The sequence below is a fragment of the Equus asinus genome, chromosome 29, assembly GCF_041296235.1.
Source record: "Equus asinus isolate D_3611 breed Donkey chromosome 29, EquAss-T2T_v2, whole genome shotgun sequence".
Taxonomy (NCBI): domain Eukaryota; kingdom Metazoa; phylum Chordata; class Mammalia; order Perissodactyla; family Equidae; genus Equus; species Equus asinus.
This window is the reverse complement of record NC_091818.1, coordinates 24214685-24242616: the sequence shown is the minus strand read 5'-3', so window position 1 is coordinate 24242616 and position 27932 is coordinate 24214685. Positions and strand designations below refer to the sequence as shown.

Below are 27932 nucleotides of genomic sequence, written 5' to 3'. Positions count from 1 at the left end.
GTTCAGATCCAAGGCACAGACCTATACACTGCAGTGTCCCACATACAAAATAGAGTAAGATTGCCACAGGTCTTAGCTCAGGGACAATCTTCCTCACAAAAACAAACAAACAAATGAAAGCCCTAGTTCGGGAGTCTGACAGACCTCCACTTCCGAGCCGTGTGGCAGTCACAGAGATTAGCACAGTCCTCCCCAGAGTGGTCTCTGAAAACATGGTGGCCTCTGTCATTTAATAATTACTTCTGCATTATTCTCTTATTTGCCCTCTTATTATTCTTATTTTCATAAGGAAAGACAAATCCTAACAAGCATCTCTATAGAAAACTAAATTTGAATACAAAGAATGTACATTAATAAAATGCATAGATATTTACAAAATAAAGACTATAAGGAATGAGAACTAAAAATGTTGCTTATAAACCCTACCATTAATTTGATTACACAAATGGGCTTGGGTTGCATTTTTTTTTTTTAATATCTTTTACTTGATAGAATCAGAAATCTCAAAGTAAACTCCCCTAGGGCAATGTTAGATGATCTCTTTTAAGGTTACCTAGACATTTGCTTCATGCCAAGTTTCTTCATCCATGCATGCCGAAAGCCAGAAGTAAATATATCTTAAGAACTAAAGGTCGAAGACAAAACAGGTAATGTCAACACTGTTTCAGTAACTGTATGAACACGACAGATGTTTCAGCGTCTCTATCCAGAGGTCACAGGGAAATTCTGTTCTGGTTTTCATAAGCACTTTTCATTAATTTTAAGGATTTATGTGGATTGATTCAAACCACCCAGGCCTCTCCCTGACTAATTCTTTAGTAAATAACTCTCTCTTTGAAGTCCACAAAAACGTTTTGAGGATGCTAAAAATATTTTAGATCCTAAAGTGGAAAAAATATTCAGCCTCAAAGGAATACCTCACCATTTGCAAAAGAGTATCGGGATAGTATTACAGGACCCAAGATTTAAGAATGACCACAGGGTAAAGACAATGTTTTCTGTTACATTTCAGCCATTCAAACACTTGCAAATTATATTGCCAAAAAAAAGGGGGAGCTACCAATTCATCAAGTTGTACATTTTTTTCACAACTTAATATATCCAAAATCAGGATGCATCTTGCAATCCATGTCATGTCCTGGCTTAATTTACAGCACTTTTTTCTTTCTTAGTGGTACATAAAATAATGGTGTACTTTGCAATCTATGATATCTTCGATTTAGTGAAATATGTTCAGTTTTGGAATTTCTTTTGTCTCTCATCTTCCCTTTTCTGGTCCTTTATTTTCCTCTACTTTCCTATTCCTTTAGTTTTCCTCCCTTTCTCACTTAAAAAGATACACATTCACAGTCACATATACAGACAACATATAACAACGTTTTGGTCAATGATGGACCACACATACAATGGTGGTCCCATAAGATTAGCACCATATAGCCTAGCTGTACCATCTAGGTTTGTGTAAGTACACTCTATGATGTTCGCACAACGACCAAATTGCCTAACAATGCATTTCTAAGAATGTAGCCCCGTCATTAAGCAAGACATGACTTTATATATCCATATCTATATACATATATACAAATTATATTTAGATATGAATATATACAAATTATATATATATACACACACACACATATGTACCTTTCTTGGGTCCATCCAGCAGCCCTAAAGAATGGGGACCCTCTCTTCTCCACCTGTCCATCTCCAAAGAATTGAATTGGAGTCCTTTTCCTCACCCCAAGCCCAAGATGGAACTCTGCTAAAGGTGGACTTCCGGTCTCAAAAAGAAAGGGGGCCTTCAGGTCAAGGCCCCCTTACTACATGGAAAAAGTTCAGCGAAAGGCCTGTTGTAGGGCAAAGTAAAAATTACTCACTAAAACCAAGGATGTGGGCCTAGTTTATCTATGTTGTCCCCACTCCTCACAGGCATGGATGATAAAAGACTGACGTCAATCCTTTGTTCTGAACTCTGGGAATGAGAAAGAAGAAACGTATTTTAGCTTTTCCCTTCCCTCACGGGAACAGGTTTGTGGCCAACCCTTAGCTCTAATGAGCCACTTTAATAAAGATGCCAGCTTCCCCAGGGGCTCCCGTGCCCTGCATGGCAAATCTCTCAGCCTACTACACTCTGGGCTGTATTTTATCTCCAAAAAGGTTTCTCTTGGTGCTGCCAACACACAGGAATTGTTAATTAACACAAAGCCAAGCATGTTCCAACAGCACTGGGGAGGGGGACCAACGCCAACTACAGCCTGCTTAAAATAAAGTTTCTCTTCAGTTTTTAAAGTCTCCAAGTCTGATGAAGATTTTACTTTGCTCACAGTAAACTGGTGGAAAACAAAGAAAGCAGAGTACTGCACCCTAAATGGCACTTTACCTTCACCTCGGACTGTATATAAATCAGTGAACCTTTAAATGAGGGTGACATTTAAGAGGGAATAAAGGAGAAAAGCTTGGCAAATAATATATCCACACACAAAACGCTGGCTGACAAGTCACTTGCTGGAATCTGCCAATACTCGCATCCAACTCCTCTCAAACCCTTATCTCTTCTCCCAAGCCCCTTATCCAAAAGGCCGCCCACCACTACCCTGACCGAGGCTTCTCAGAACACACTAACTTAGGTAACTCAGGAGGCAGCTGAATCTCGCCTGCTTCTCTTCGATTCAGGTCTCCACACCTGCAGAAGCTTGGTGCTCAGGCTCCCTTGCAATTCTGCTGGATTTGGCTCCCCAAGAGCACCAGCTTTGACTCCAGAGAGCAAGCAGGTGTAGTCAATGTTCACAGCTTTTGGAAAATCTCTATGGTGTAGGAGGAAAGATGAAAAGAAAATCATAGTTTCCCATAATTTACAGGAAAACTAGGTGTCCAGATTTATTATACATTTTCTTGATAGGTACTTCTTCATAGTTTATTAATATATCATATAAAACACTTCAGAAAAATAAGCATTTGTCTATTTACAGATATTGCCATTCTTCCAGCAACTACAGGAGCTGGCTTAACCTAGTCAGGTAAGTATAAAAACAAACACTAGGAAAAAATGGCGCTGATTCATTTGGTGAAATCTCCCTCCTTTTAGCCTAGTACATTTTAACATATCAGTACACCTCCAGAGAGACAGTATGTTTTAGTGGGCACAATCTTGGGCTCTGAAGTTGAACTTTGGTTTGAGTATTAGATCCTCTGCTTATAAGCCGTTTGAACTTGGACATGTTACTTAACAACTCAGGTCTCAGTTTCCTCATCTGTAAAATGGGTATAATAAGGTTACTGAATTGTTTCTTATTTTCTTTGTACTATTGAATTAATCAAATTTTTGAGGTTTTTTAAAATTTATTTTTATCCTCTCTACTTGCTGGGAAGTTATACATCACCTTCCTATTCTTTCAATGGTTACCATTAAATTTTTAATAGGCATGCTTAACTTAAGTCTGCAAGTCTTCAATATCTCATTACTTCTCCTAAACAGTAACTAGAATATTATAATGCTTTTATTCTGGTCATTTACAACTGAGTATAGACTGTTATTTTAATTCCACATCGTTTGTTTTGCCACCAAAACAGATCATAATCAGTGTTACTATGTCATCAATTATTATTATAACCAATCAAAACTTTTTTGAGTTACCTACATACTTGTCAATTTCTTTGCATCACATTTATTCTTTCGGGTTCAATTTCCTTCTTACTGAAATATAGCCTTTAGGAGGTACTTTGGGCCAGCGTCTGTTATTAGGAAACTCTTTCAGAATGTGATTACTGATGTCTTTAACTGGCACTCACACTAGGGTTAAAGATCAGTTGGGAATGAAAATCTAGGTTAGCAGTTATTTTCTCCCAGTATGTTGATGATACTGCTCCACATCTTCTGATTTCTGTCATTGCCTTTGAGAAGCCTGTGGTAGGACAGCTGTAATTCCTTTAGCGGCAATTTTTATTTCCTCCTCAGTTGCTTTTACAATCTATTCTCTGACTCTGGTGTTTTGTTTTTCAGTTTCACTATGACATGTCAAGATATGGTCTCACTGTGATTCCTGAACCTGAACATTCATGTCTTTCATCAACTCTACAATATGATTTTGCATTATCTTATAAAAAATTGCCTCTCCTCAATTCTCTCTAGTCTTTCCTTATGGAATTCCTATGTGACTTATTTTGGATCATTTCAGTCAGTCTTTCATGTTGCCTGTCCTTTCTTATATTCCATCGCCATCCATGCTATGTTTGGGATAATTTTTTTCAGATTCATCCATAACAGCATTCAATCTGCTGTTTATCCTATTATTTGAGTTACATCTTAACCATTCAATTACTGTCTTCTTCATTGATAGACATTCTATTATTTCACTTCTAAAAATTCTCATTATTTTTTTATGTTGCCTTATTTTTTCTTTAAAATCCTTTCATTTATGTCTTTAGTCATATTAGGCATAATTATTTCATATTCTTTTTCATATAGTTTATTTATCTATTTCTGCTATTGATCTTTGCCAGCTGATCTTGCCCATGATGGCTTGTTTCCATGCATCCTCCATGCTTTGGATTTGTGAGGTCAGGCTAATTGAGGCTTTATCTACAGGAATCCTGCCTGGGTTGAGGTATTCCCTCCAAAGAGGTTTTGGATTTACTTCTACCAGGCACTCTGAGGGTATTGTGGTCTGTGATCAATTTCAATATTAAATTCTCAGGTTGGGATTTCCCAGACTTTGCAAGTAAATTAAAACCTCAAACTCGCATGTGGTATAGACACATGTTTAAAAATACCCACAGAATATTTTACTCTCCCACTTCAGCCCAGGCCAAGAAAGACAAAGCTAGTTTCATAGGGTCTCCCATTACCTTTAGGGTGAATTTTTTTTTTCTTTTTTCGAACACTTTAACACTCCTCTTTTAGTAACGGCATGAACAGGCAGATGGGAAATCAACAAGGATACAGAAGACTGAGTGCTGCCATCAACGCACCAATGGGATCTAGTCAATATTTACAGAGCAGAATACAAATTATTTCCAAGAAACTTTCTTCATGAAACATTCATCGAGAAAGACCGTATCTGGCATCATAAAACAAACTAAACAAATTTCAAAGAATTGAAATCATATAAAGTATGTTTTATTACTATAGTTGAACTAAAATACATCAAAAATAGAAAAATAAACATCTCCCAACATTCAAAAATGAAGCAACATAATTCTACAAAATCAATGGGTAAAAGAGGAAGCCTAAAGGAAAATATATATATATTTTTACTTCTTATTAAGATTATGATAGTTTACAACCTTGTGAAATTTCAGTTGTACATTATTGTCAGTCTTGTTGTAGGTGCCCCACTTCACTCTTTGTGCTCATCCCCCACCCCCCCTTTCCCCTGGTAACCACCAATCAGTTCTCCTTGTCTACATGTTTAACTTCCACCTGTGAGTGGAGTCATACAGAGTTTGTCTTTCTCTATCTGGCTTATTTCACTTAACATAATACTCTCAAGGTTAGGGTGAATTTTTTTCACCAAAGGCATCCATCTTTGAGGGCACTGGCTTTACGTGAGGGTCTCATTCAACTTCCCCTTTTATGTGGATCCAAGGTTTTCTCATCTGCCTTTCTATGGGTGTGAAAATCAGATTTCTAAGACTGACACTCTTCCTTAACTCCCACTCTTGGGAGGCTCTGGTTCACACTAACGCTCTGATTCTCAGACTTGTCATTTCCGCCCCTTGGAGATCCCTCACCTTCTTGTGAATTCCAGTAAGCACTTAAGACTTTTTAAAAATTATTATATTTCACCTAGCACTTTTAGGTGTATATGGCAAGAGGATTTTCAAGTTGTCGATTCCATTAAACTGCCACAGTCAAATTCTGTTTGGTCTGTTAACTACTTGAATGTATTACTTTAAGAAAAAGAAAATATTTTTAAACAGTGTAATGTAGCAGTTATAACACAAATAGGTGCTCATGAGATCTAGTGTATCCTTGGATCAGATTAGCTGAAAAATTAGGTCCCTTAGGTGAATAAATTTTTACGAAAAATAATTGATATTTGATTCTTTGTTAAATGAAATAAACGTTGAATACTTTCACAAATTTTGTGGATCTTATAAGACAAGCTACAAAGTATAGCCACTGTGTGCACATGGTGTCACAAGATGTCAAATCTGTAATAAGTTCTCTCTCTCATGCAACTTCCAGATTTTCTGAAGTACAGCCACTATTTCTTAAAGGCAAATTATTGCAGAATGATAATAATAATTGTACATATGTGCTTAATATTTACCTTACATATATTTTAGGAGAAAAATATAATCAATTCCTTTATAAATGTTAGCAAACATATTGATATTTCATGGAATAGTAAAGTTTTGTGGGACACTTTAGAAAATTCTGAGGGAAATCTTGATATGCTGCAAAGTTCTCGGGCTTGAGAGTCAGAAGGGTCTGGGCTCTGATGCCATCTCTACTATTTATTGGCTCCGTGACCTTAGGTGAACTAACCTCTCAGAGCCTCCTTTTCTTCATCAATAAAAGATGAGATGAGAGACACTTGGTAGGGTTGCAGTTAGGATGAAATGAGATAATGAACTCATCCAGCAAGTGCTGAATGAACATTAGTAGAAAGACAGAAGGAAAAAGGAAAGGGAGGGAAGAAGGAAAACTTGTAATGCTGAGGAATTCAGGCCGCTAGGGCCCCCCATTTCATTCAAGAACAGGAGTATGTTGGCCATGCCCTCCAATGAACTAATCCAATGCTAATTTCTAAATCCTCTTTGTCTAGATTGCTATCATTCATGCAAATTCATTTCACGTCTTTTGGAAAGTTTAGTATAACAACGAAGACAAGTCAAATTGACTAGAGCCCTGAGATGTTTGGAGTCATCCATCCCTTAGGAATGTTCTTCAGTGAACAGTGGAGGGGACCAGGCAGCTGAGATTCCTCCTGGGCAAAGAGCCCTTAAAGTGACTTATGAATACTGGCGGCTGGGACAAGGAGAAACATTGCCTGTGACTAAACTGAACTTTCATCTTTTTTCCTCAAAAAAGAAATTTAAAAAGAATCACAGAGCAAGAGGGTAGGAGAGAGTCAAACTACACAATGCTTTTGACCAGCACCCAAAACAGTATACAGAGTCTTGATCACCCTCCAGTAATTTCTAAAGGAATAAAAAGAACCCTTTAGCAGCCATTGTTTCTGCTGAGATGTTTTTGAGATGTCTGCTCCCCACGAATAGGTTTAGAGGTATGCAGAAGCACCAAACACCGTCAGAGGAAAATGAGCTAGTCCTGTTCCCCTTATTTGGTGGTGTTTATTAGTTTTTTCTTTTTTAATAGATCTCTGTCCTCAGGAATGTTGAAAGAGCTCAAGCATGTAAAGGGATAGTCAGCTCAAGCCTAACCTGACACAGCAATTAATTCATCTCTGGATGAGGACAGCTTAGGTATTATAAGCAGACAATGAATATGGTTTTTCCATCCATTTATGAAGATATTTAATTAGGGTAAAAGCTTGCCCTGAGTGAGCAGGTATGCTTTTCTGTGAGATAAACTCTCAGGAGATGATCTGTGTTACCTTGGTGACAGACAAGAGGAGGAACATTTGGTAAAAAGGGAAGAGAAGAGACACCACAATCATCCATGGGTCCTACAGGATTGAAGTGTGGGACAAAAGCTAAATATACTGTGTGTGAGAATGGATGAAGGTGGTGAAGACTGAAAGTCTGCCATTGCTTTCCTTTCATCAGAAGCTTAGATAGAAGCCCTCACATCCTCATCCCCGGGAAAAACGTGTTGATGTGAAAATGTCTGTCTAGATGAGCAATAATAATCACAAGGTTACTGGAGTTTTAGAAATGCAAATGTTTGTTCTGAACTAGCATCACATTAAAAATGAGTTATACAGCATATAAGTATTAGAATGTGTGCCTCTAGGTTAAAACATTAATAAAATAAAGAGAGGATGTTTAGAGAAATGAGCAATGGAAAAAGCATGAAACATTAGAAAGAGATAGCAGTAGTGTTTAATCTGACATAGGTTACAATGCTGTTAGTTTCCTCAAGATTGACCATATTCTGGGCCATAAAACAAGCCTCAACAAATTGAAAATAATTGAAATCATACAAAATATAGTTTCTACAACAGAATTAAACTAGGAATAATACAGAAATATCTCTGGGAAATCCCCAAATAATCCATGCGTGAAAGAGGAAGTCATAAAGGAAATTAGAAAATAGTTTGAATTGAATAAAAATGAAAACAATATGTCAAAATTTGGGGGATGCAACTAAAGAAGTACTTAGAGGAAATTTTATAGCATTATATGTTTATACTAGAAAACGAAAGTTCTCAAATCTGTGAACTGAGCGTCCATCTTAAGAAACTGGGAAAATAAAAGCAATTAAACCCAAAGCAAGAAGAAAAAAGGAAACAATAAAGATAAGAGCATAAATCAATGGAACTGAAAACAGAAAGGCAACAGAGAAAATCAAATAAGTCATAAACTGGTTCTTTGAAAGGATAAAAAAATTGACAAATCTCTAGGTACAGTGGTGAAGAAAAAACAAAAAAGAAGATACAATTTGATAATAGCAGGAATAAAAGAGGGGATGGCACTACAGACCCTGCAGACAGTAAAAAGACAATAAGGGGATATTATAAACAACTTTATGCCCCTAAATGTGAAAACTCAGATAAAGTAGACAAATTATTACAGACACAAACTATCAAAAATCACTGAAGAAGATAACCTGAATAGTCCTGTATCTACTAAAGAGATCAAATTCCTAATTAAAATCATTCTGATAAAGAAAACTCCAGGCCAAGATGGTTTCACTGGTAAATCCTACAAAATATTCAAGGAAGAATTAATACCAATTCTACACTAATTCTTCTCGAAAAGAAATGAGGAGGAACTACACTTCTCAACTCATTTTATGAGACCAACATAATCTTGATACCAGAACCAGAAAACGGCATTGCAAGCAAAGAAAACTATGGTTTAATATCCGTCATGGATGTAACTGCAAAAATCCTCAAAAAATATTAGCAAACTGAATCTATGAATATATGAAAAAAGATAAGTCATGATCAAGTGGAAAGATGGTTCAACATTAGAAAAAGCAATTAATGTAATTCATCATATCAATATTTTCAGAAAAAGCACTGGAAAATATTCAACATTAACTCATGATTTAAAAAACAAACAAAAAAGCCTCTTAGCAAACTAGGAATAGAAGGAACTTTCTTAACTTGATGAAGAACATCTTCGAAAAATCAGCGGTGTGTATCACACTGACTGAGAACAAGGCAGGGAGGCGTTCCTTCACCACTCCTACTCAGAACTGTACAGGAGGTCCTAGCCAGTGCGATAAGGCAAGAAAAAAGCAATAAAAAGTGTACAAATTAAAAAGGAAGAAGTAAAGCTATCTCTATTCACAAAAGAAATGATTGTCTTCAGAGAAAAGTCCAAAAGATTCTACACAAAAAGTTGTTAGAACTAATAACAGAGTTTTGAAAAGTCATAGGATTCAATATACACAATCAATAGTATTTCTATAAGCTAGCAATAAACAACTGAAAACTGAAATTCAAAGAAAAGCTTACCATAATAGCATCAAAAAACATTAAATATTTAAGTATAAAGCTAACCAAATATGTCTAAGATCTGACTCTTGAAAACTAGAAAATATTGATATTAAATAAGACCTAAATGAATTGGCACATATACCTTGTTCATTGATTGCAAGACTAAATAGTGTTAAGATGTCAATTCTCCCCAAACTGATCTAAAGATTCAAAGCAATCTCAATAAAAATTCTAACAGGTTACTTTTTAGAAATCAGTAACATGATTTTAAAATTTTATGGAAAGGCAAAGAACTAGAATAGCTAAAAGTTATGAAAAAGAAGAACGAAGTTGAGGATGCGTACTACCTGATTCTCACTTCCCATTCAGCGACAGTAATCAAAAGTGTGGTATTGACAGAAGGATAAGCACATAGATGAATGGAACTGGAGGGAGTGTTCAGAAATAGACCTACATGTATATCGTCAATTGACTTTCAATGAAAGATCAAAGGCAATTCAGTGGAAAAAGATAGCCTTTTTATCAAACGATCCCAGAACAATCAAACATTCACATATTAAAAAAGAAAAAAAAGAAATCTTGACCCTACTTTATACCATATTAAAAAAAAAACACAATATAGATCATATTCCTAAATTTAAACCTAAACTATGAAACTTCTCAAAGAAAACAGAGGAGAAAATCTTTGTGATTTTGAATTAGGCAAAGATTAATAAAATACACAAAAAGCATAATCCTAACACAAGAAAAATCTGGCAAATTGGACTGTACAAAAATGTTTAAATTATGCTCTTTGGAAAAAAAAGCAGTGTTATGAAAATGAAAAGACAACCCATTGACTGGAAAATATATTCAAAACACACATCTAATAAAGGACTCATAGCCAAAATATATAAAGAACTCTCAAAACTCATAAGGAAATAATTCAATTTTAAAAATAGGTAAGGTATTTGAACAAACACTTCGTCAGAGAAGCTCTCTTAATAGCAAAGAAGCAAATGAAAGGATGCTCAACATCATTATTCATTAGGGAAATGCAAGTTAAAACCATGATGAGAGGGGCCAGCCCGGTGGCACAGCGGTTAAGTTCGCACGTACCGCTTCGGTGGCCCAGGGTTCACCAGTTCAGATACCAGGTGTGGACCTATGCACTGCTTGTCAAGCCACGCTGTGGTAGGCATCCCACATATAAAGCAGAGAAGATGGGCATGATGTTAGTTCAGGGCCAATCTTCCTCAGTAAAAGGAGGATTGGTGGCAGATGTTAGCTCACGGCTAATCTTCCTCAAAAAACAAAAAAACCCCAAAAAAACTACGATGAGAAACCATCATCTATTCAAATGGGTACAATAAAGAAAAACTGACAAAATAGCAAGTGCTGTTGAAAATGTGGAGCAAGTAGAACTCTCAAATACTGCTGGTGAGAATGCAAATTATTCAATTACTTTGGAAAACAGTATGGCAATTTCTTATATACACTCACCATACGATCTAACAATCTTGTTCCTAGATATTTGCTCATGAGAAATGAAGACATAAGAAAACAAAACAAATTAATGAAAATATTTATAGCAGCTGTATTGGTAATCGCTCCAAAAAGGAATCAAACCAAATATCCTTCAGCTGATGAACAGATTAAAAAACTATGGTATAGTCATATAATAGAATCCCACTTGACAATAAGAAGACATAAACTACTGGTACACACAACAATATGGATGAATCTCAAATGAATTATGCTAAGATTTACCGATTTACTAAGGTCACGTGGTATATAGTTACATTATATGATATTCTGGAAACAGCAAAAATCTAGGGACAGAAAACATACCAGTGATTGCCAGGACCCAGAAGTTGGGGAAAGAATTGACCATGAAGTGACACAAAGGCATTTTTTGGTGGTAAGGAACTATTCTATATCTTGATTGTGGTGATTTACATGACCATATGCAATGGTCAAAACTTATAGAATTGTAAACTAAAATGGATGAATTCTACTGCATGTAAATCATACCTCGAAAAACCTGACTTTAATTTTAAAAAGAGTTTTAAAGATTTTTAAGAAGCCACTTGCAGGGGAAAAATACTGTAAGGATCAGACCCAAGTAAATGAGAAAAAAATCTTCTAAGAAGGAAACACAGCTATTTAATCCAGGATGAAAGGAATCTAAAGAGAGAAAAAGTTTTCAAGAGAAGATGAAACCAGTAAATTAAGGTTAAGACGTCTGCAAAAAACAGCTTCTTCCTGGTCCAGGAGGTCATCAGGAACATACAGTGTATCTTAAGAAATGAGAAATAACTTGGTAGCTTCTTTAGAGTTGAGGCGACTGGGTCACAGAAAGAGAGGGATTCTAAGATGCCTCACTCATTCTCATCTCCCAGTGTACACACCCTGTATAATCTCCTGCACTTGAGTGTAGGTGAGACTTGTAAATATCCTGGGAATTCACTCCCATGATTAGGTGACTAGTCAATTGACTTGGAGTTCCTTAAATGGGAGCTTATCCTGGGTGAAAGTGACCTAATCTGGTGAGTCCTTAAAAGGGCAACTGGGCCCTCAGTGAATGGAGAGGTTCTCCAGTCGTGCTGTGACCCACCCATGGAGGAGACCATGAGGCAAAGACGTGAGGACAGCCTCCAGGAGTTGAGGGCAGGGAAATGGGACTGAATTCTGCCAACAACCAGTCTTCTCAGAAAAGTTCACTTATCTGCAAACCTCAGAGGAGATCAAAGCCACAGTTAACCCTGATTTCTGCCAGGGAAGACTCTTAGCAGAGAACCCATGCTCAGATTTCTGACCTAGAGAAACTGAAGGATGATAAATGTGTGTTGGTTTAAGCCACTAAATTTGTGGTGATTTTGTCATCACAGCGATAGAAAACAAATTCAAAGAGTGAATGTGTCAAGCTAGTTTAATCAATGAGAATACTTGCATGGTTTTGACTCCAACAGTTCCTCACTCAATAGTAAGCTAGTTTTAATGATTTACTATACACAGAATCAAAAACCACCATAAAAGGTAACATCACAGAGACAAGAGGGAAAGACTAAAGGGATGAAGTCTTTGGAGAAGAATCTCCCTCAAGTCTGCCCAGTGGTGGCCAAGAAAGCCCAGCATAGACTGGTGGAGGGGCCTTCTGTTGGAGGCTCCCTGGTCTTATCTCATCATACTTGATAATTCTGTGTCCCTACAGGTTTCCCTTCTCTACCTCCAGGCCACGACTGCACCCACTCTCCTCTCTGGGCTGGCCACCCTCCCACAGGTCTCCAGGGTCAACAGTGACATCCAGAGCAGAAAACGCGTCAGTGTTCACTTTCCTAACACTCATTCTTAACACACTCATTTGCAAGGCTAGGCACCAGGAAACAACCACTCAGCTTTATAACCACAAAAGAAAGCATGAATCATTCCTGAAGCATCTTTCTATATATGTGAGAATAGATAGAAGGGTTCCCCCCCCAAAGAATATTGTTTGAATTACAGGTTGAAGTATCTTGCAAATTAAAAAAAATTACATTCTTCATTTTCATAACCTATTAACTCTTTTATTTTATAACATTGTCATTCTAAACATCATATAATGAAAATGGAATAAATAATAACTTACCCTGCAACTTTTTAGCCTGATGAAATCAACCTTCATAGAGACAAATCTATCCGAATTTCGACTGATGTTCTTAAGGTGTTCGACAAGATCCATACAGAACTTGTAACCTCCTTTAAGCACACACAGGATCAGAATGTCACAATATCCTAAGTCTTTCATAATATCCTTAGCCAGCCGCTCAATTCTGAAAGAAGGGATTAAAAGATATATTAAAGCATAACTACTTCCGAGTATTTTTGTTCCTTTCAAAAAAAATGCATGATGTATTACACATATCAGATAACGCAGGGGAATGTGTAGAAGTGCTTGGGAGATAGAACCCTACAGAAAAAGAAGCTTTGTTACAGCTGGACAAAGAGAGAGTGTTCGAAACATATTTCTGATAACCACGTCATCAACAGTACATTTTTGCTCCTCTGTGTCACAAAAATGATTAAGGTGTAAAATACAATGTCAAAGACCATGAATGCTATTATTTTATCACTACAGAGCCTGGTTGTTAAGCTTAACAAGGCTATGATGGTATTTGGTGATGTTATGCTCACTTTATAGCAGAGAAAAAGGAAATGGAGAATGATTCGCCACCGTGCCACATTACAGGTGACTGGAGGAAAAGTCAAGCCCATAGTAAATATCAAAAGAATAGCATTTGTCTTATGTTTGACAAAGATAACACATTACCTATGTGAAAGGTGCCCCAGAGTACCATTCTAGTAGGCACCATTTCCATGGAATACAATGTGAATGATGCTTCCTGGAATTATGCAATGATGCAGCCTTGCGCTGGCACCCAATACCTAATTTGGAACTGTCATTGTATTTTTTCTAATTGTCTCATAGGTCCATTGCCCATACACCCATACAACATTAAAATCTTTAATAAAGGCAGGATCTAAGGTGCCTACTTTTTTTTAAAATTCCCACTGGCACTTCAAATAGAATTAGATTTAAAATAGATGAACTGAATGATCTGAATATATATGTATATAACATTATATATGTTCTACAGATGTAATATATATTACATAATGTATTTCATATATGTTTTTATATGTGTGTATATATGCATACACACATATAGACATATACATATAAAATGGCAGCCATGGTTTTAGACAACGTTTTTCAAAATATGATCATCAAAAAATGTACATCAGCATGCCAGATATTCTATAAAAGGAACATCTGTTTCCAGCTTGAGGGACTGAAGAGGTTAACACATCCTCTCAACAAAAAGCAACTACAAAGTTGGACAAAACTGTCAAAAACAACCATTTCAGCAGTCTGGAAATCAACCAAAGGCATACAACAAACTGAGAATCATCTATTCATGAAAACACTGGACACAGGGTAGAAAGAGTACAAGTCTGCGGCATTCTTATCCAGGAATGCTCCCAACCCCTTCAACTCCCCTTCAGCCCTGTTGTTCAACCAGGTAGTTCAACCACGGTGGGGCACTGCCAGAGGGAGCTCACTTGACTGGGAGCATTGTCACCTAAAATGGCCATCTTGGTAGCACCTGAACAGAGAGGCCTAGTGGCTCCAGTATCCTGGAGTGGCAGTCTTGTCTGAGCAACTAACTGGCATACTAGTTGGGGATTTGATAGGGAGTTCCAGGAGGTTAGAATCATGGGAGAGAGGTACACAATAACCTCTTCACATATCCCAAGTTGACCAAAAGCTATGCATATGCACAACAGAGACTAGTGTGGGCTCAAGCCACCCACACATCCCTGGATGACGGAGCCTGTAAGCACATGCAGAGGAAATGCAGGAAAGCCCAGGAAGATTTGAAGAAGGCTGGAAAGTCAAATGTGTTTGCCAGACCCCTCACACACATTCATCAGCAGAGAGTGGAAGCCTTACTGGCTCCCGGTGTTGAGTACAATCTCCAACCAATCTTAGGCTGAAGACTAAGCTATGCAGACAGACGGCTGAACCCTGATAAGTGAAGCTTAAAAATAAAAACAAGAAAAATAAACTGCACACCATCAGAGGCTGCATATTGTGGGGGGAGACATTTCACGAAGTGGAAGACAAAAAAAGAAACAAAGAAAAAGGGCAATGAATAGGAAATAGTTACAAATATGACAGATATTAAACCAACTATATCACTAGTCACTTTAAATGTGAATGGTCTAAATACACCAATTAAAAGGCAGGGACTGTCAGAGTGGATTAAAAAACAAGACCTAATCATATGTTGTCTACAAGAATGCACTTTAAATATGAGGACACATATAGATTAAAAGTAAAGGGATGGAGAAGGACATACCATGAGAACACTAATCAAAAGAAATCTGGGGTAGCCATATTAATTTCAGATAAAGCAGACTTCAGAGCAAGGAAATTATCAGGAATAAAGTGGGGCATTATATAATAATAAAGAGGTCAATTCTCCAAAAAGACATAGCAATCTTTAATGTATATGCACCTAACAGGGTATCAAAAAACTGATAGAACTGCAAAGAGAAATAGATGAATGCACTGCTGCAGTGGGAGACTTCAACACCCTTCTCAGTAATTGTCAGATCCAGCAGGCAGAAAACTAGTAAGGATATTGTTGAAGTGAACAATACCATAGACCAACTGGACCTAACTGACATTTATGGAATATAGCATCCAACGTTCTTCTCAAAAGATATAATAAGAAAATGAAAAGACAAGCCACAGACTGGGGGAAAATATTTGCAAATCATACATCTAATAAAGGACTTACATCCAGAACATATAAAGAACTCTTATAATTCAATAAGAAGACAAAGAACCCAACTCAAAAACTGGCGAAAGACTTAACTAGACATCTCTCCGAAGATGTATGAATAGCTAACAAGTACACTAATCATTAAGAAAATGCAAATTAAAACCACAAGGAGATACCTTTATACATCCACTGGAATAGCTATCAACAAAAGGACACACAGTACTAAATGTTGGCAAGTATGCAGAGAAACCGGATCTCCAATCCACTGCTGGTGGAAATGTAAAATGGTACAGCCATTTTGGAAAATAACTGGCAATTTCTTAAGCTTGCCATAAAACTCAATGCCACTCCAAGGAATCCATCCAACAGAAAGCAAGATAAGTCGACACAAAGACTTACAGGTGAACGTTCATTGAGGCATTATTCGTAATAGTCGAAAACTAGAAATCCAAATGTCCAGCAGCTGGTGAATCAATAATTAAATATTGTATGATTTAATTTATATAAAATGTTCAGAAAAGACAAAGTTATTAAGAAAGAAATCAGATTAGTGATTGCCTGATGCTGGGGGTAGAAGTAGGGGTTGACAGCAAACACATTTTTGGGGATGACAAAAATATTGTAAAACAATGGTGGTGATGGTTGCCCAACCATAAATATTGGCTAAAAATCATTGAATGATTTACCTACAGTGGGTGAATTTTGTAGTATGTAAATTATACATTAATAAATTCATCTTAAAGGTGGGGATGGGCATTCCTGGCCCTACTGTAGACCACTGAATCAGAATTTCTGGACATAAAGCTTAAGAAGATGCATTTTAATAAGTTCACTGGGTAAGACGCCTGTAAAGGGAACTGGCTTCAGGTAACCTTACCAGGACTCAATCATGTACTAGATCAGGATGCAATTAATTTAAGTCACAAAATTCATGTGAGAAAAGCAGGAATTTGTTTAAACCAGGAGATCCCCAAACTAGCATTAAGGGAAAAATCTTCTGAGAGTTATTAAGAGGTGTACTGAGTACAAAGACAAAAGTTGGTTTAATTGTTAAAGTCGAGGTTTCTTTTCCTTTTTTTTTTTTTTGCGGGAATTTCCATATCTTTAATATGACTTATCAACAGGAAGATTTAGCAATTTGGGAGTTGCAAAATCTCCCAAGTTTATTTGATCACAGAACCTCTTTTTCCCTCTGGGGATCAGAATTTGTATTCCATGGAAAGCCATGTTAGGCCATGAGAAACCCCAAACTAGACCTTATTTTAATAATATAGTTTGAGAGAAAGTGCAATATGCTAGTCTTATCCAATGGAAAATCTTAGAATTGGAGTGAAAGAATGACATTTTCTTTTGCTTACAGACAGTAATTGATGGAAAGATAATATCCTGGGAAGAGCGACCATGTAGGGTTTTTCAAACTTTCCTTTGGCTGAAGACCTATTTCATAAAGTTAAATTTTAACTCAGAAGAATATAACAGATTTAAAAAGACAGAGGCAGAAGTCTAAGGTTTAAGGAAAAGGGTTGGGTGGGGAGCCCAAAGTCTCAATTTCCTCCTGCACTTCAATGCCTCCTCCACTCTGATTCTGGGTCTCTGAAGAATCTCTGATTCCTGGGAGTGGACTGTGAAACCCATGAAGCTTGCTTTCCATATAAACATGAAGGCTTAAGTATTTGACCTTTGTATAAGAAATTAGAGGTATATAGGAAGGTAATAGTCTGGGCATTAAGGCAGTTTTGTTAAAGGGGTATGACCTATACACCCTGATGCTTATGGAGAGCTGAACTGGAGGAGACCCTCTAAAAACCAAGAACAAACAGCGGTGACTTAGGGGCTTAGAACAGGAGAGAAATGTTGGCTTTTGGAAAGCCAATCAGCTAGGAAGCAACCAGAGGATATCTATGTAGACGGGTCAGAAAGAACTAGAAATAGTATTCTAGAAATAGTTCTGTGCGGATATTTTTAAGCTGCAAATACTCCTATTACGAAAACATTCCCACTGGCTGGAAAACATAATTGTGCACAGACTGGCTGACCTGTGATACATGACGTGATCCGAGATAAAGGCAAGTTGCAGGTAAAGCCCGGGTTTTAGGGGTGTGTCCTCTGAAGGCAAAGGTTACCTCTTAACTCTCCTTGGTTAACTCAAGAGTCTGCGGAAAAACCTGAGACAAAGGTCATAGGGTGAAGAGCAATGCTTTCCCCACTCCCATTTTCATCAGTTTGTATAGGACATTGTTATCCTGAGGCTGTTACTTATAATGTAATACCTCACATATGTATATCCTTCTTCCCATTTTCCCTGAACAAATGTCCAGGTAAAAAGTTCAGTTAAAGCACAGACTCATTTTATTCCAAATTCTCTGTCCTATAAAAGTTCTGTCTTCCACTACATAAAAGAGACAGGAATAGCGTCCTAAAGTGTATTGTATGATTCCCACAAGAGAGGGCCAGCCAGCGCAGGCCTAAGACTGACACAGGAAGTGACACTCACCTGTCCACAATGATGCCACGAGGTAAGAGGACATATTCCAAATCTCCATAATAATGCTGTGGGTATGTGAATAAATTCAAGTCATACCCTGGCCAATTGTCCTTAATCTGTAAATCAAATTATTTTGGTTACAAGAGTTTTCACTGGAAGTTTATTTTTAAAACATAAATAAACCAAAAAAAAGAGTACACTTGAAAAAAGAATAATATTGAATATAGAGAATAGGTCTGACAATCACTATGGCATTAAGTTATATTCTGTCAACCTAGGAAAAGCTCAGTGGGGACAATGTAATTTGTTTCACACAACCTGATAAAACATCTTGTACTGAAGGGAACAGAGAATTCAGTTCCTAACTTTTGGCATCACACAATAAAATAGAAACTTAATGTCTTATAGCATTGTTTGTAGAGTGTATATATGTAAATATATAATTTGTACCTAAACTATGAATATTATCATGAATCTATCATAAGTAACATTATGCTTATGATTGTATTAATATAGACAGTATCATAATACATTATTATATTATTATATATACTATTACATTTCTATGCATTGTAAGTGCCTCACCTGCCTGGGAAAAGTTACCTACTAAAGTACATGCCTCTGGGGATTAGTGTAGACCCAAACTTCCGAGTGGTCTAGTCATTAAAGCAAAGACTTCAAAAAGATGTACTATGGTGAGAACTTAAGCCAGTCCTATTGGGAAACTGTTGCTCCAGAAAATTGGCCAATTCGGTTAATGGATATCTTGCTTAGGCTGGATGCATAAATTTTATGGTTAGAATAGTAAAGAGGTGGGAGAGAAAATGAAGGTGAAGACCAAGTTACTTTTACTTTCAGATCAAGAAAGGATGCAACACAAAAGTGTCACGCGCTCAAGCTATACCATAGCTCTGTCGCAGGTCCCCCCTGCTTTGATTACTCCTGCACAATTCCATCAGACTCCTCTACCCAGCCTTGAGCTTTCGAGGCCTTTCATAATGCAGAGCTCTCCTAATTTTCCAGCCCAGTTCCCTCCCCCAGCCTTTCCCATCCTCAGATTGCTCCTCAGTCAAGTCGTGATCCTTCCCAGCTCTGCGTTCTGTTTATTTGCCTGTCTTACACCTACATGCTCTCGCTCTCTTTCCCCCCTCCCTCTGTAGCCCAAGCTCAGCTCCCTCCACAGAAGCTCAGATCAGGCCCCACTTCTTTCTGGAGGCCTTGCTGACTGCTTGCGCTCTCTGATCTTCTCACCCAAACTCCTGGTGCCCCTTGCAGCTCTCTGTCTTCCCAAAGGCTCCCAATCAGGCTCCTTGAGAAGACTCTTGTCCCTTCAAGCCTCTGGCTCTTGGTCTGTTGTTTTAGAACCCATCTGTACTTCATTTAATGCTGGGCTATGCCCCTGCTTTCCACTCTCCTCCTCACCTAGGACTCAAACCAACTCTCTTTTGCTCATGCTTGAGAAGGGCAACTTATGGTCCAGCCCCCACTCACTCCCACCCTAGTTCTGGGTTCTGGGATGCCAGCCAACCAAACTCATGGATGTCCCCCAAATGCATCCCTTCCGTATCTCAGTAACGGACGCTCATTTTTCCATTGCTCTGATCAAAACCTCAGAGTTGTCTTTGAGTCCTTTCTTTCATTCCCTCTTGCAACCCATTAGCAAATCCTATCATCGACTTCTTCAGAATTTAACCAGGACCACCTCTCAGCATCTCCACTGATTCCTCCCGGTCCATGCCACCATTGTTTCTCCTGGGACCATGCCATAGCTGCCATACTCACCTCCCTGCTTCCACCTTGGCCTCTGCCCCCCACATGGCAGCTGGAGTGCTCCTTTAAAAATGCACATCATATCTGGGAAGTCTTCTGCTCATGTTTTTTCAAGGGCTTCCCATTTCACTCTGAGGACAATCCAGAGTCCTCTCAACATGGCCCAGAGGGTCTACCTCTCAGACTCATCCCAGGCACCCTCTTACTCCTTCACTTTGCTTCAGTCACCGTTCTCCTTGTTGATCCTTGAACGTGCCAAGCACGCTCCTGCCTCAAGAGCTTTGAACATATTTCTTTTGCTTTCAATCCTCTTCCCTCAGATATGAAACACGGCTTACGCTTCACTTTCTTCAAGTCTCCATTCAAATGTCACCTCCACGAAGAGGCCTTCCCTGACCATCTATATAAAATAGCACCCCCTTTCTTCCCTCTCATCTCTGCATCCCTCTTACCTAGCTTTACTTTCCTCCATAGCATTATTCCCACTGAATGTGACATATGTATGTCTGCGTGTGTGCTTTGTCTTGTCTCCGCCCACTAGAACGTTAGCTCCTTCTGGCAAAGACTTTGCCTTATTCACCATTGAAACCCCAGTGCTCAGAACACTGACCTAGAATATGGTATGTGCTCAAAAATGTTAAATGCATGAATGAATGACACGGTCTCCATCTACGAACTACCCGATACTATCTGAACTCCAGCCTCACCTCTCGGTTTGTCTCCTTGTGATAAAGAGCACCAGTGTTCAAGGCTCTGGAAATGCATATCTACCATGGACAGACTGACAGCCACATGGTGCATGTCATCTGTATATTTGGAGAGTATCTCATTGGCTTGGCCTCTACCGGCAAACTGGCTGGGCATAACTGTTGAATTTCCAGAGAGCAGCTCTGGCTCCTACCCATGAAAACTCCTTGGGCCTGCTGTAACCAGCGACCCCACAGTGGCTGGTCAGAGCCTGAGCCACCAGCTGTACATGAAGATCCTCTGGCAGGGCACGTGAAGCCCAGACAAGAACCCTGACCAGCACCAGGCCCTGGGAGATCACCCAAGGGCACAGCACTTTCCGGCTCCCCTTCCAGACCACACACACTACCCACGCCACTTCCTGGAGTCCTTCCAGGTGGTGGCATCATTAACTGGAGGTCTTCTGAGCCTTTTTCTCCCACCATGCAAATCCTTTTACTGTCCCCTGCTCTGGCCAAATCTCAGAGACTACTTCCCACTCCATGTTCTCAAGCTTAGCTCTGACACTTACTAACTGTGACATCAGGGAAATTACTTATCCTTTCTGAGACTAAGAATCCCTCTCCTTTAAATGAGACACAATAAAACCTATGGACAGAGTTGCTGTGAGGAGGAAGAGACAGAATAGATAATGTACTCAGAGTTCCTGATGTATAATAAGTGCCTAATAAGTGATGCCAAAAAAAGGATGATAGGAAAGTGACAAATAAAACAAACCTATTGATAAAAACTGTTACACAAATCGGTAGTGCACAGGCAGCATGGAGTCATGGTTAAAAATATGGACTTAGTGGGGCCAGCCCAGTGGTATAGCGGTTAAGTTTGTGTGCTCTGCTTCAGCGGCCCAGAGTTTGCAGGTTTGGATCCCAGGCACAGACCTACACACCACTCATCAAGCCCCACTGCAGTGGCATCCACATACAAAATAGAGGAAGATTGGCATGGAAGTTAGCTCAGTGACAATCTTCCAAGCAAAAAGAGGAAGATCGGCAACAGATTTTAGCTCAGGGCCAATCTTCCTCACCAAAATACCCAACAACAAAAAAAGAGATAAGATAAGATAGATAACGGATATAAAACTCTTATATCAGGATCTGGTCTATAGTACTTACACAATAAATGTGAAGCATTTAGATGTACTGAAACATCAATAGTTTACTCACAAATTGTATGTTTTAATTAATTTAAAGAAGTGCCTCAAACCTATTTGCTAAAGTCTTATCACCCTAGTTAAAGTGACAAACTTTAAAGTAGGAGAAACGTATTTCTTTAAAACTCTTCTATAATCCAAACTGGCCTTATTTCCAATGAGTCTGAAACAGTGAGTTTTCCTTGTTGAGATAAACGACAATTAGAGTGAAAGGAACCACTGGTTTGCCCTTTGTAATCCTCAAGGGCGCATGCAGATTGCGCTGTCGGTAAGGCCTAACCCTGAAGGAATGGAGGCTGTTACAAACTGTAGATAATTACGTTATTCATCTGCTTTTGAAAAATCCAAACAAGAAGTCTTTAAATAGTTTCAGTATCACAGATAATATGCTCTAAGTTTATTCAGAACAATGCTTTCTCTGTTCAAAGACTCAAAACATGGCCAAGCTAAGGAAGTGACAAACACATTAACCGAGCCATTTTATACAACATCCAAATCCCAGCTCTCATTCGGCTTCTCCTTTTTCTCATCTGAAGATGTATTGAAAACCTTCTTTCTAAGTCATTAAAAATAATTTTTTGCTGAGAATATTTCTTGTATCATTTTTCAGGGTTTTTCCCCCAGGGAGAAAAATAATTTGGAAACACTTATAAAAAGTGGATCTCTGCTCCTCTCTGCCACTGACCCCCACTCTGGGCCCCACTCTCTCCTTCAGGCAGTGACCATGGCTGCAACCAATGCTCAGGCTCACGTCTACCCCTCATCCGTCAGCTCTGCTTCCAGGAATCCCACACACGAACACTGGCCCAGGGAAGGAGGCGCACTGTGATGGGGGTTGAGAAAATGGGTAGAAGTGGTTCCCTAAAAGAAGGGCCCCAGGTTCTGCTACCCGAGGAATGAAGGGGGACTCGACACCAAATAACGCTTTGTATCACACATACCTTCCTCTTTATGGGGGGCTTGGCACCCAGAAAGTGAAACTCATTACAGCCTAGTAAAATTGTGCATTAGATGGATTATCTGATCACTTATCTCCAATACTGCTACATTTCTTTGAGGGGCAAAGGGAGAGCCACCCATAACAGAAACACATCCATCATTTTAAATTTGTCTCTTCTCCTTAGCCCCACCAAACTCACTGTGTAGGTACTAACTACGGTTCTTTCAATAATGGTTTGGTAAAAACAAAACATATCTAAGAATGTGATCCCAAAAGGCCAGATGGGTAGAGAAGGTCTTTATTTCTCCCTGAGAGTAACAAAGATGCACCAACCAGGGGCTGGTGACCTCACCAGCTTCACATCAAGTGACCAGTCCACCCTGAGCAAAGCTTCTGAACGCGGGGTCTACATCTCTTATTTGGCAATTAGCACTTGCTACCATTTATTGCTAATAATCTACTAATGTCCTACTTCCTCAGTTCAGCTGAAAGCCATTTGTAGACAAGAGCCATCTTAAATCTCTTAACATTCCCTTCTCTTGCACAAACTATACTTCTCGTTCATGCTTAAGTCACCAGCTCTATGCCCCTTGCCATCTTCATCACCAAGTTTCTACCAACTCAGAATTTTCTTCTCCACCTCATTCTGGACAACTCCAACGCCTGCCTGGATGATCCTACTAGCTACTCCATCTTGTAGTTCCTTCACCTGCCTTAATCCAAACCACTTCATCTTTTTTTGTGTGTGTGAGGAAGATTGGCCCTGAGCTAACATCTGTGCCAATCTTCCTCTATTTTATGTGGGGTGCCATCACAGCGTGGCTTGATGAGCGGTGGTAGGTCCGTGCCCGGGATCTGAACCTGTGAAACTCAGAACTCTGAAGGAGAGCATGGAAACTTAACCACTACACCACCAGGCTGGCCCCTCAAACCAAACCACTTCATCTTTATTCTATATTATCCACGTCCAATGCTCCGGAGCGGCCCCACCTCTGAAATCCTTCCGTGCAATCGCAGCTTCCTATGTAGCATAGTGACTGAAAGTGGGCTGCAAATCCTGCTTCGGCCATTTGCTGGTTGTGAGACCTTGGTGATTTACTTAATCTCTCAGTGCCTGTTTCTCCCTTTGTAAATAGGAAGTATAACACACCTACCTCAAAGATTTGTGAGGATTAAATGAATAATACAGGAAAACCACATAAATGCTCAATAAATGCTTGTTATTGTTATCTGCCCCCCTTTTTTACTGGTACTAAAATTTCCCTTTGATTTTTTGCAACCCATCCTTGGGGGCTCTCTATTTCCCCAGTGTACCTACTCTCTGAGCTTTCCTTTTCTTCTCTACCCTAGATGCAGCAGGCTTCCACCAGACCTTGAATTCACTCTGAATTTGCCTTGCCTGCCTATATCCAACCTGAGGTTAATCTAATCACCCCAAGTTCTACTAGAGAAAATGACATAAATGCAGGACTATCTCCATTATACATTGATTATTTCCCACCTCAGTGGCCCCTTTCACTACCTCCCTCCGTCTGTCACAAAATTACCTTGCTTTTGAGAGGGCTTCTTTTGACACTAATAGATTGGGCTATTTACAATGTTCCATCATTTGCTTTTTAGATTGTAAGAAACTAGCTACTGTATTAGTCATATAGATTTAACTTATTCCTTTTTAAGAGTATCCACTATTAAGTAGTAGCACCATATTTTAACCATTCTACTGATGGGATGGTTGTTTAAAAGATTCTCACTACTAGTGGCTTTGTAACTGTTCAAGACAATGGCCTCTTTTCCATCTGTATCCTACTTTTTGCTCTTTCTGCAGCATCTGACACTCTTGATGACCTCTTAGCCTCCTCACCCCCCTCCACAAAGCTCTGTTCCCTAGGCAGCTACCACCCTGCCTGCTCTATCCTGCTCGGCTACTCATTCTTGGTTTCTTTATCAGGCTTCTCCTAGACACCCTGCCTCTCACATTTGAGGCATTCCAGGTTTTTACCCTTCACAGTGGTTTTGAATTTTCTTTCCGTTTTCACTGGGCATCCCTATCCACTCCCAAGCATCAGATACTTTTCTACTTGCTGATGATTTCTAAGTCTATCCAATCACTCCCCTGAGTTCCAGTATGAATTTCAAGTTGCCTACAGTGCATCCTGACCGCCAGGCCCTGCAGGTACTACTGACTCAATTTGTCCAGAATTGCACTTATTTCCCTTTCTACATTTTCATCCTCCTGCCACTCACTCCATCCCTGGGCCTGACCATCCTTTCCATGGCAACTGGAGTGATGTTTTTCAAAGCATAAGTTGTGTGTAATGACCTCGTCTCGGGATGTAATGATTTCTTCGCACTTGGTATGCGCTATCTCAGAGTTCTCTTCCCAGTCATCCCATGGCCACCTCTTGCTTCCCCTTCAGATTGTGGCTTCAGCGTCATAACAAAGAGGCCATCCTGACCACTTGAGCAAAAGTGCTCCCCAGCCCTCCTCCAATCAGTGTCTGTCTTGTGGCCCTCTTGTCATTGCACGTGTCACTCTCTGAAATTATCTTTGTTTATTTGCTGTTACACTGCCTACGTCCCTTCTCTAGAATGGAAGCTCCATGAAGACAAGGCTGTGTCTTGTTCTCTGCTGTGTCCCAGAGCCTAGGACAATGCCTGGAATCCAGCAGGTCAGTCAATGTGTGTGCAACAAATAGCTAAACGTACTCCTCATCCTTTAAGAGGGAAAGGGCCCGCTGTGAAATTAATGACTGGGCAGCACATTTCGATCTGAACAGTTCTGTTTCCGTGTGAGGTGTTTCCTTCTCAAATCTCTTACTCCAGCAGTCCATTCATAATCTCAGACAGATCATCTATGAATTACAGGCTGAAAGTGTAGCAAGTTGACCCACCCACCAGTTTCCATTAAACCTGACACTGTAATAACCACCACCTTCCGTAGAAACCATTCCTGAAGGGAGCCGGGAGTGGAAGCTGGTGGCCACAGGGCAAGACTGGATTTGATTCCAGGACACTGAGAGATGGCTATCCTCTGGTTGACTCCTCGAGGGAATCCCGGGAATAAAGAGGCTCCGGTCTGGGAACCCATCATCCCATATCCTCCCATCTGGACACAGTACTAGATATTTTACATACATCCTCTCCAATTCGCCCAACAGGCCCAGCAGGCTGTGTTTCCTTTTTGCTGAAAAGGAAACTGACACTCAGAGGCACTAGGAAAGGTCTCACAGACAGGGTCCCAGGGCAGGTTTCAAAGCTCAAACTCCGTCCACTGGAGCTACTTTATTTCCTAGCTGCCCCGGAGAATCCTCAGTATCCTTCTGGAAAACAAAACTTGAAGCCCGCGCTGGAGTCGTCAGGAGGAAGCACAGAAGGAAGGAGCCCCACAAGAGTAGCACGCGGGGGTCTTCTCAGACCTACCCCGGCTCCCAGAGGTGGCTCCTGGTGTCTAGCAGGAGTGGGGACCCAGCATTACACCAGCTTAAGGCTGGAGGAGCAGATTCTTGGCCGCGGGCGAGGGGACGGGGGCTGGGGATGCGGAGGGGGGAAAACCGGGCGAAGGGACGTTAAGTGTTGGATCAGATTGGGCGCAGGGAGCCGGGAGCCAGGAGGGGAGGAGGGATGCGATCCCCGCCGCGAGGGAGGAACAAAGCAGAGGCCCGCTCTCTCACCCGAATACATTTCAGGCATTTAATCTAGAAGGAGCGTGCCAAGAAGGGAGGGGAGGCGAGAGCCGGGAGCGCACGACTCGGGCCCGAAATCAGGAGTTAGCATTTACCACCACGCCTCGCCCGTAGTCTGGCGCCTCCTCACTGCTCCCGGCCATGTTTCTCCCGGGGAAAGCGGGCGAGAAAGCAGGACGCGGGAAGGACCTGGGAGGGGCTGGGCCGCCCCGCCCCGGGGTTAGGAAGCGGCGCGGACCGGGGGCCTGGCGCAACTCCAGCGCCTCGGCCTCGGCGCCCCACCCCCGGTCGGGACTCGGGGCGGGGATGCGGGGATGCGCGCCCCGAGCGCAGGCCGGCGGCGCGGGGAGCAGCTGCGGGGCGGCGCCCGCCCCACCGGAGCGCAGGCCCGGGGCACCCGGGCGCATCCCTGGCGGCCGCCGCCCGCTGCGCGCCCGTCTGCGAGCCGGGAGCCCCGCCGCCTGCGCCGCACCCCGCGGGGCCCCGGGAGCCGCAGGCTGCCCGCGGCTCGATCTTTGCAGGAAGAGAAAGTGTGCCCCGGTGCCCTGCCTCCCTGAGTCTGTCGTCCCGGCTTTCCCGCTGACAATGTCTTGAATCCTTCGTGCTAATTCTTCTGCGCTCTTGATCCCAAGTAAATCCGTGACCGAGCCTCGATATGGAACGTTCTCAAAGTCCGGCTGTGGACGCAACCATCCCGGATGTGTTTTTTAAAATCCTCGAACCGCCAAGCCATGAGTTTCAAAGAGCCGTGCGATTGCTTTTACCTTGGCCCGTGCCCGTGGTGATAGGATCTGGACTTTGAAATAGGACCTTTCCTTAACTGAAATTCTGGCAAAGACGGGGGGAGGGGCGGCGGATTTTTACAAATTATCTGCTTTACCACTTTTGTAAGAACATATGGTCAGGTTTTAATTGTTTCAGTTTAAAGCAGTTGCTCTCCTCAGATTAGAAAGCCCTCTTTTATGAATCTTTTGTTAATTCACCCCCTGATCCCTGCCTTCTCCCGCTAGTTCTTTGTCCAATTCCTCCAGGGCCCTGCTTTTCCTTTATATGTATTCATTCCCCTGGTGTCTGCAGTCTCGCCACTTTCTTTGCAGCCCCGCTTCGGGTTTGAAGCCCGGAGCTGAACCCAGTTCTCTGACTCAGGCCTCTCCAAAGGACTATTTTGTTCATCTTGGAGTTCTGGCACACGGCAGGGAGAGGAATGCTGATTTTGCCTGGTTTGAGAGGAAAGTAGTTATCAATCAATTAATGTCGTTCTAGGTTGGAAA

At 40.5% G+C, this 27932-nt stretch overlaps 1 protein-coding gene across 2 annotated transcripts in view; it reads right to left on the bottom strand.

Annotated features, from left to right (window-relative positions):
- The window catches only part of PRTFDC1 (phosphoribosyl transferase domain containing 1), an 83823-nt gene extending 56618 nt beyond the window's left edge, over positions 1-27205 (bottom strand). For both annotated transcript variants that reach the window (XM_014847418.3, XM_044762002.2), the window contains exons 1-3: positions 26757-27205; positions 18381-18487; positions 13183-13366 (exon numbers count right to left, since the gene is read on the bottom strand). In XM_014847418.3, the coding sequence (XP_014702904.2) occupies positions 13183-13366; positions 18381-18487; positions 26757-27068 (603 nt within the window). In that variant the 5' untranslated portion in view covers positions 27069-27205. The remainder of the gene's footprint in view (positions 1-13182; positions 13367-18380; positions 18488-26756) is intronic.
- Positions 27206-27932: the final 727 nt, after the last annotated feature.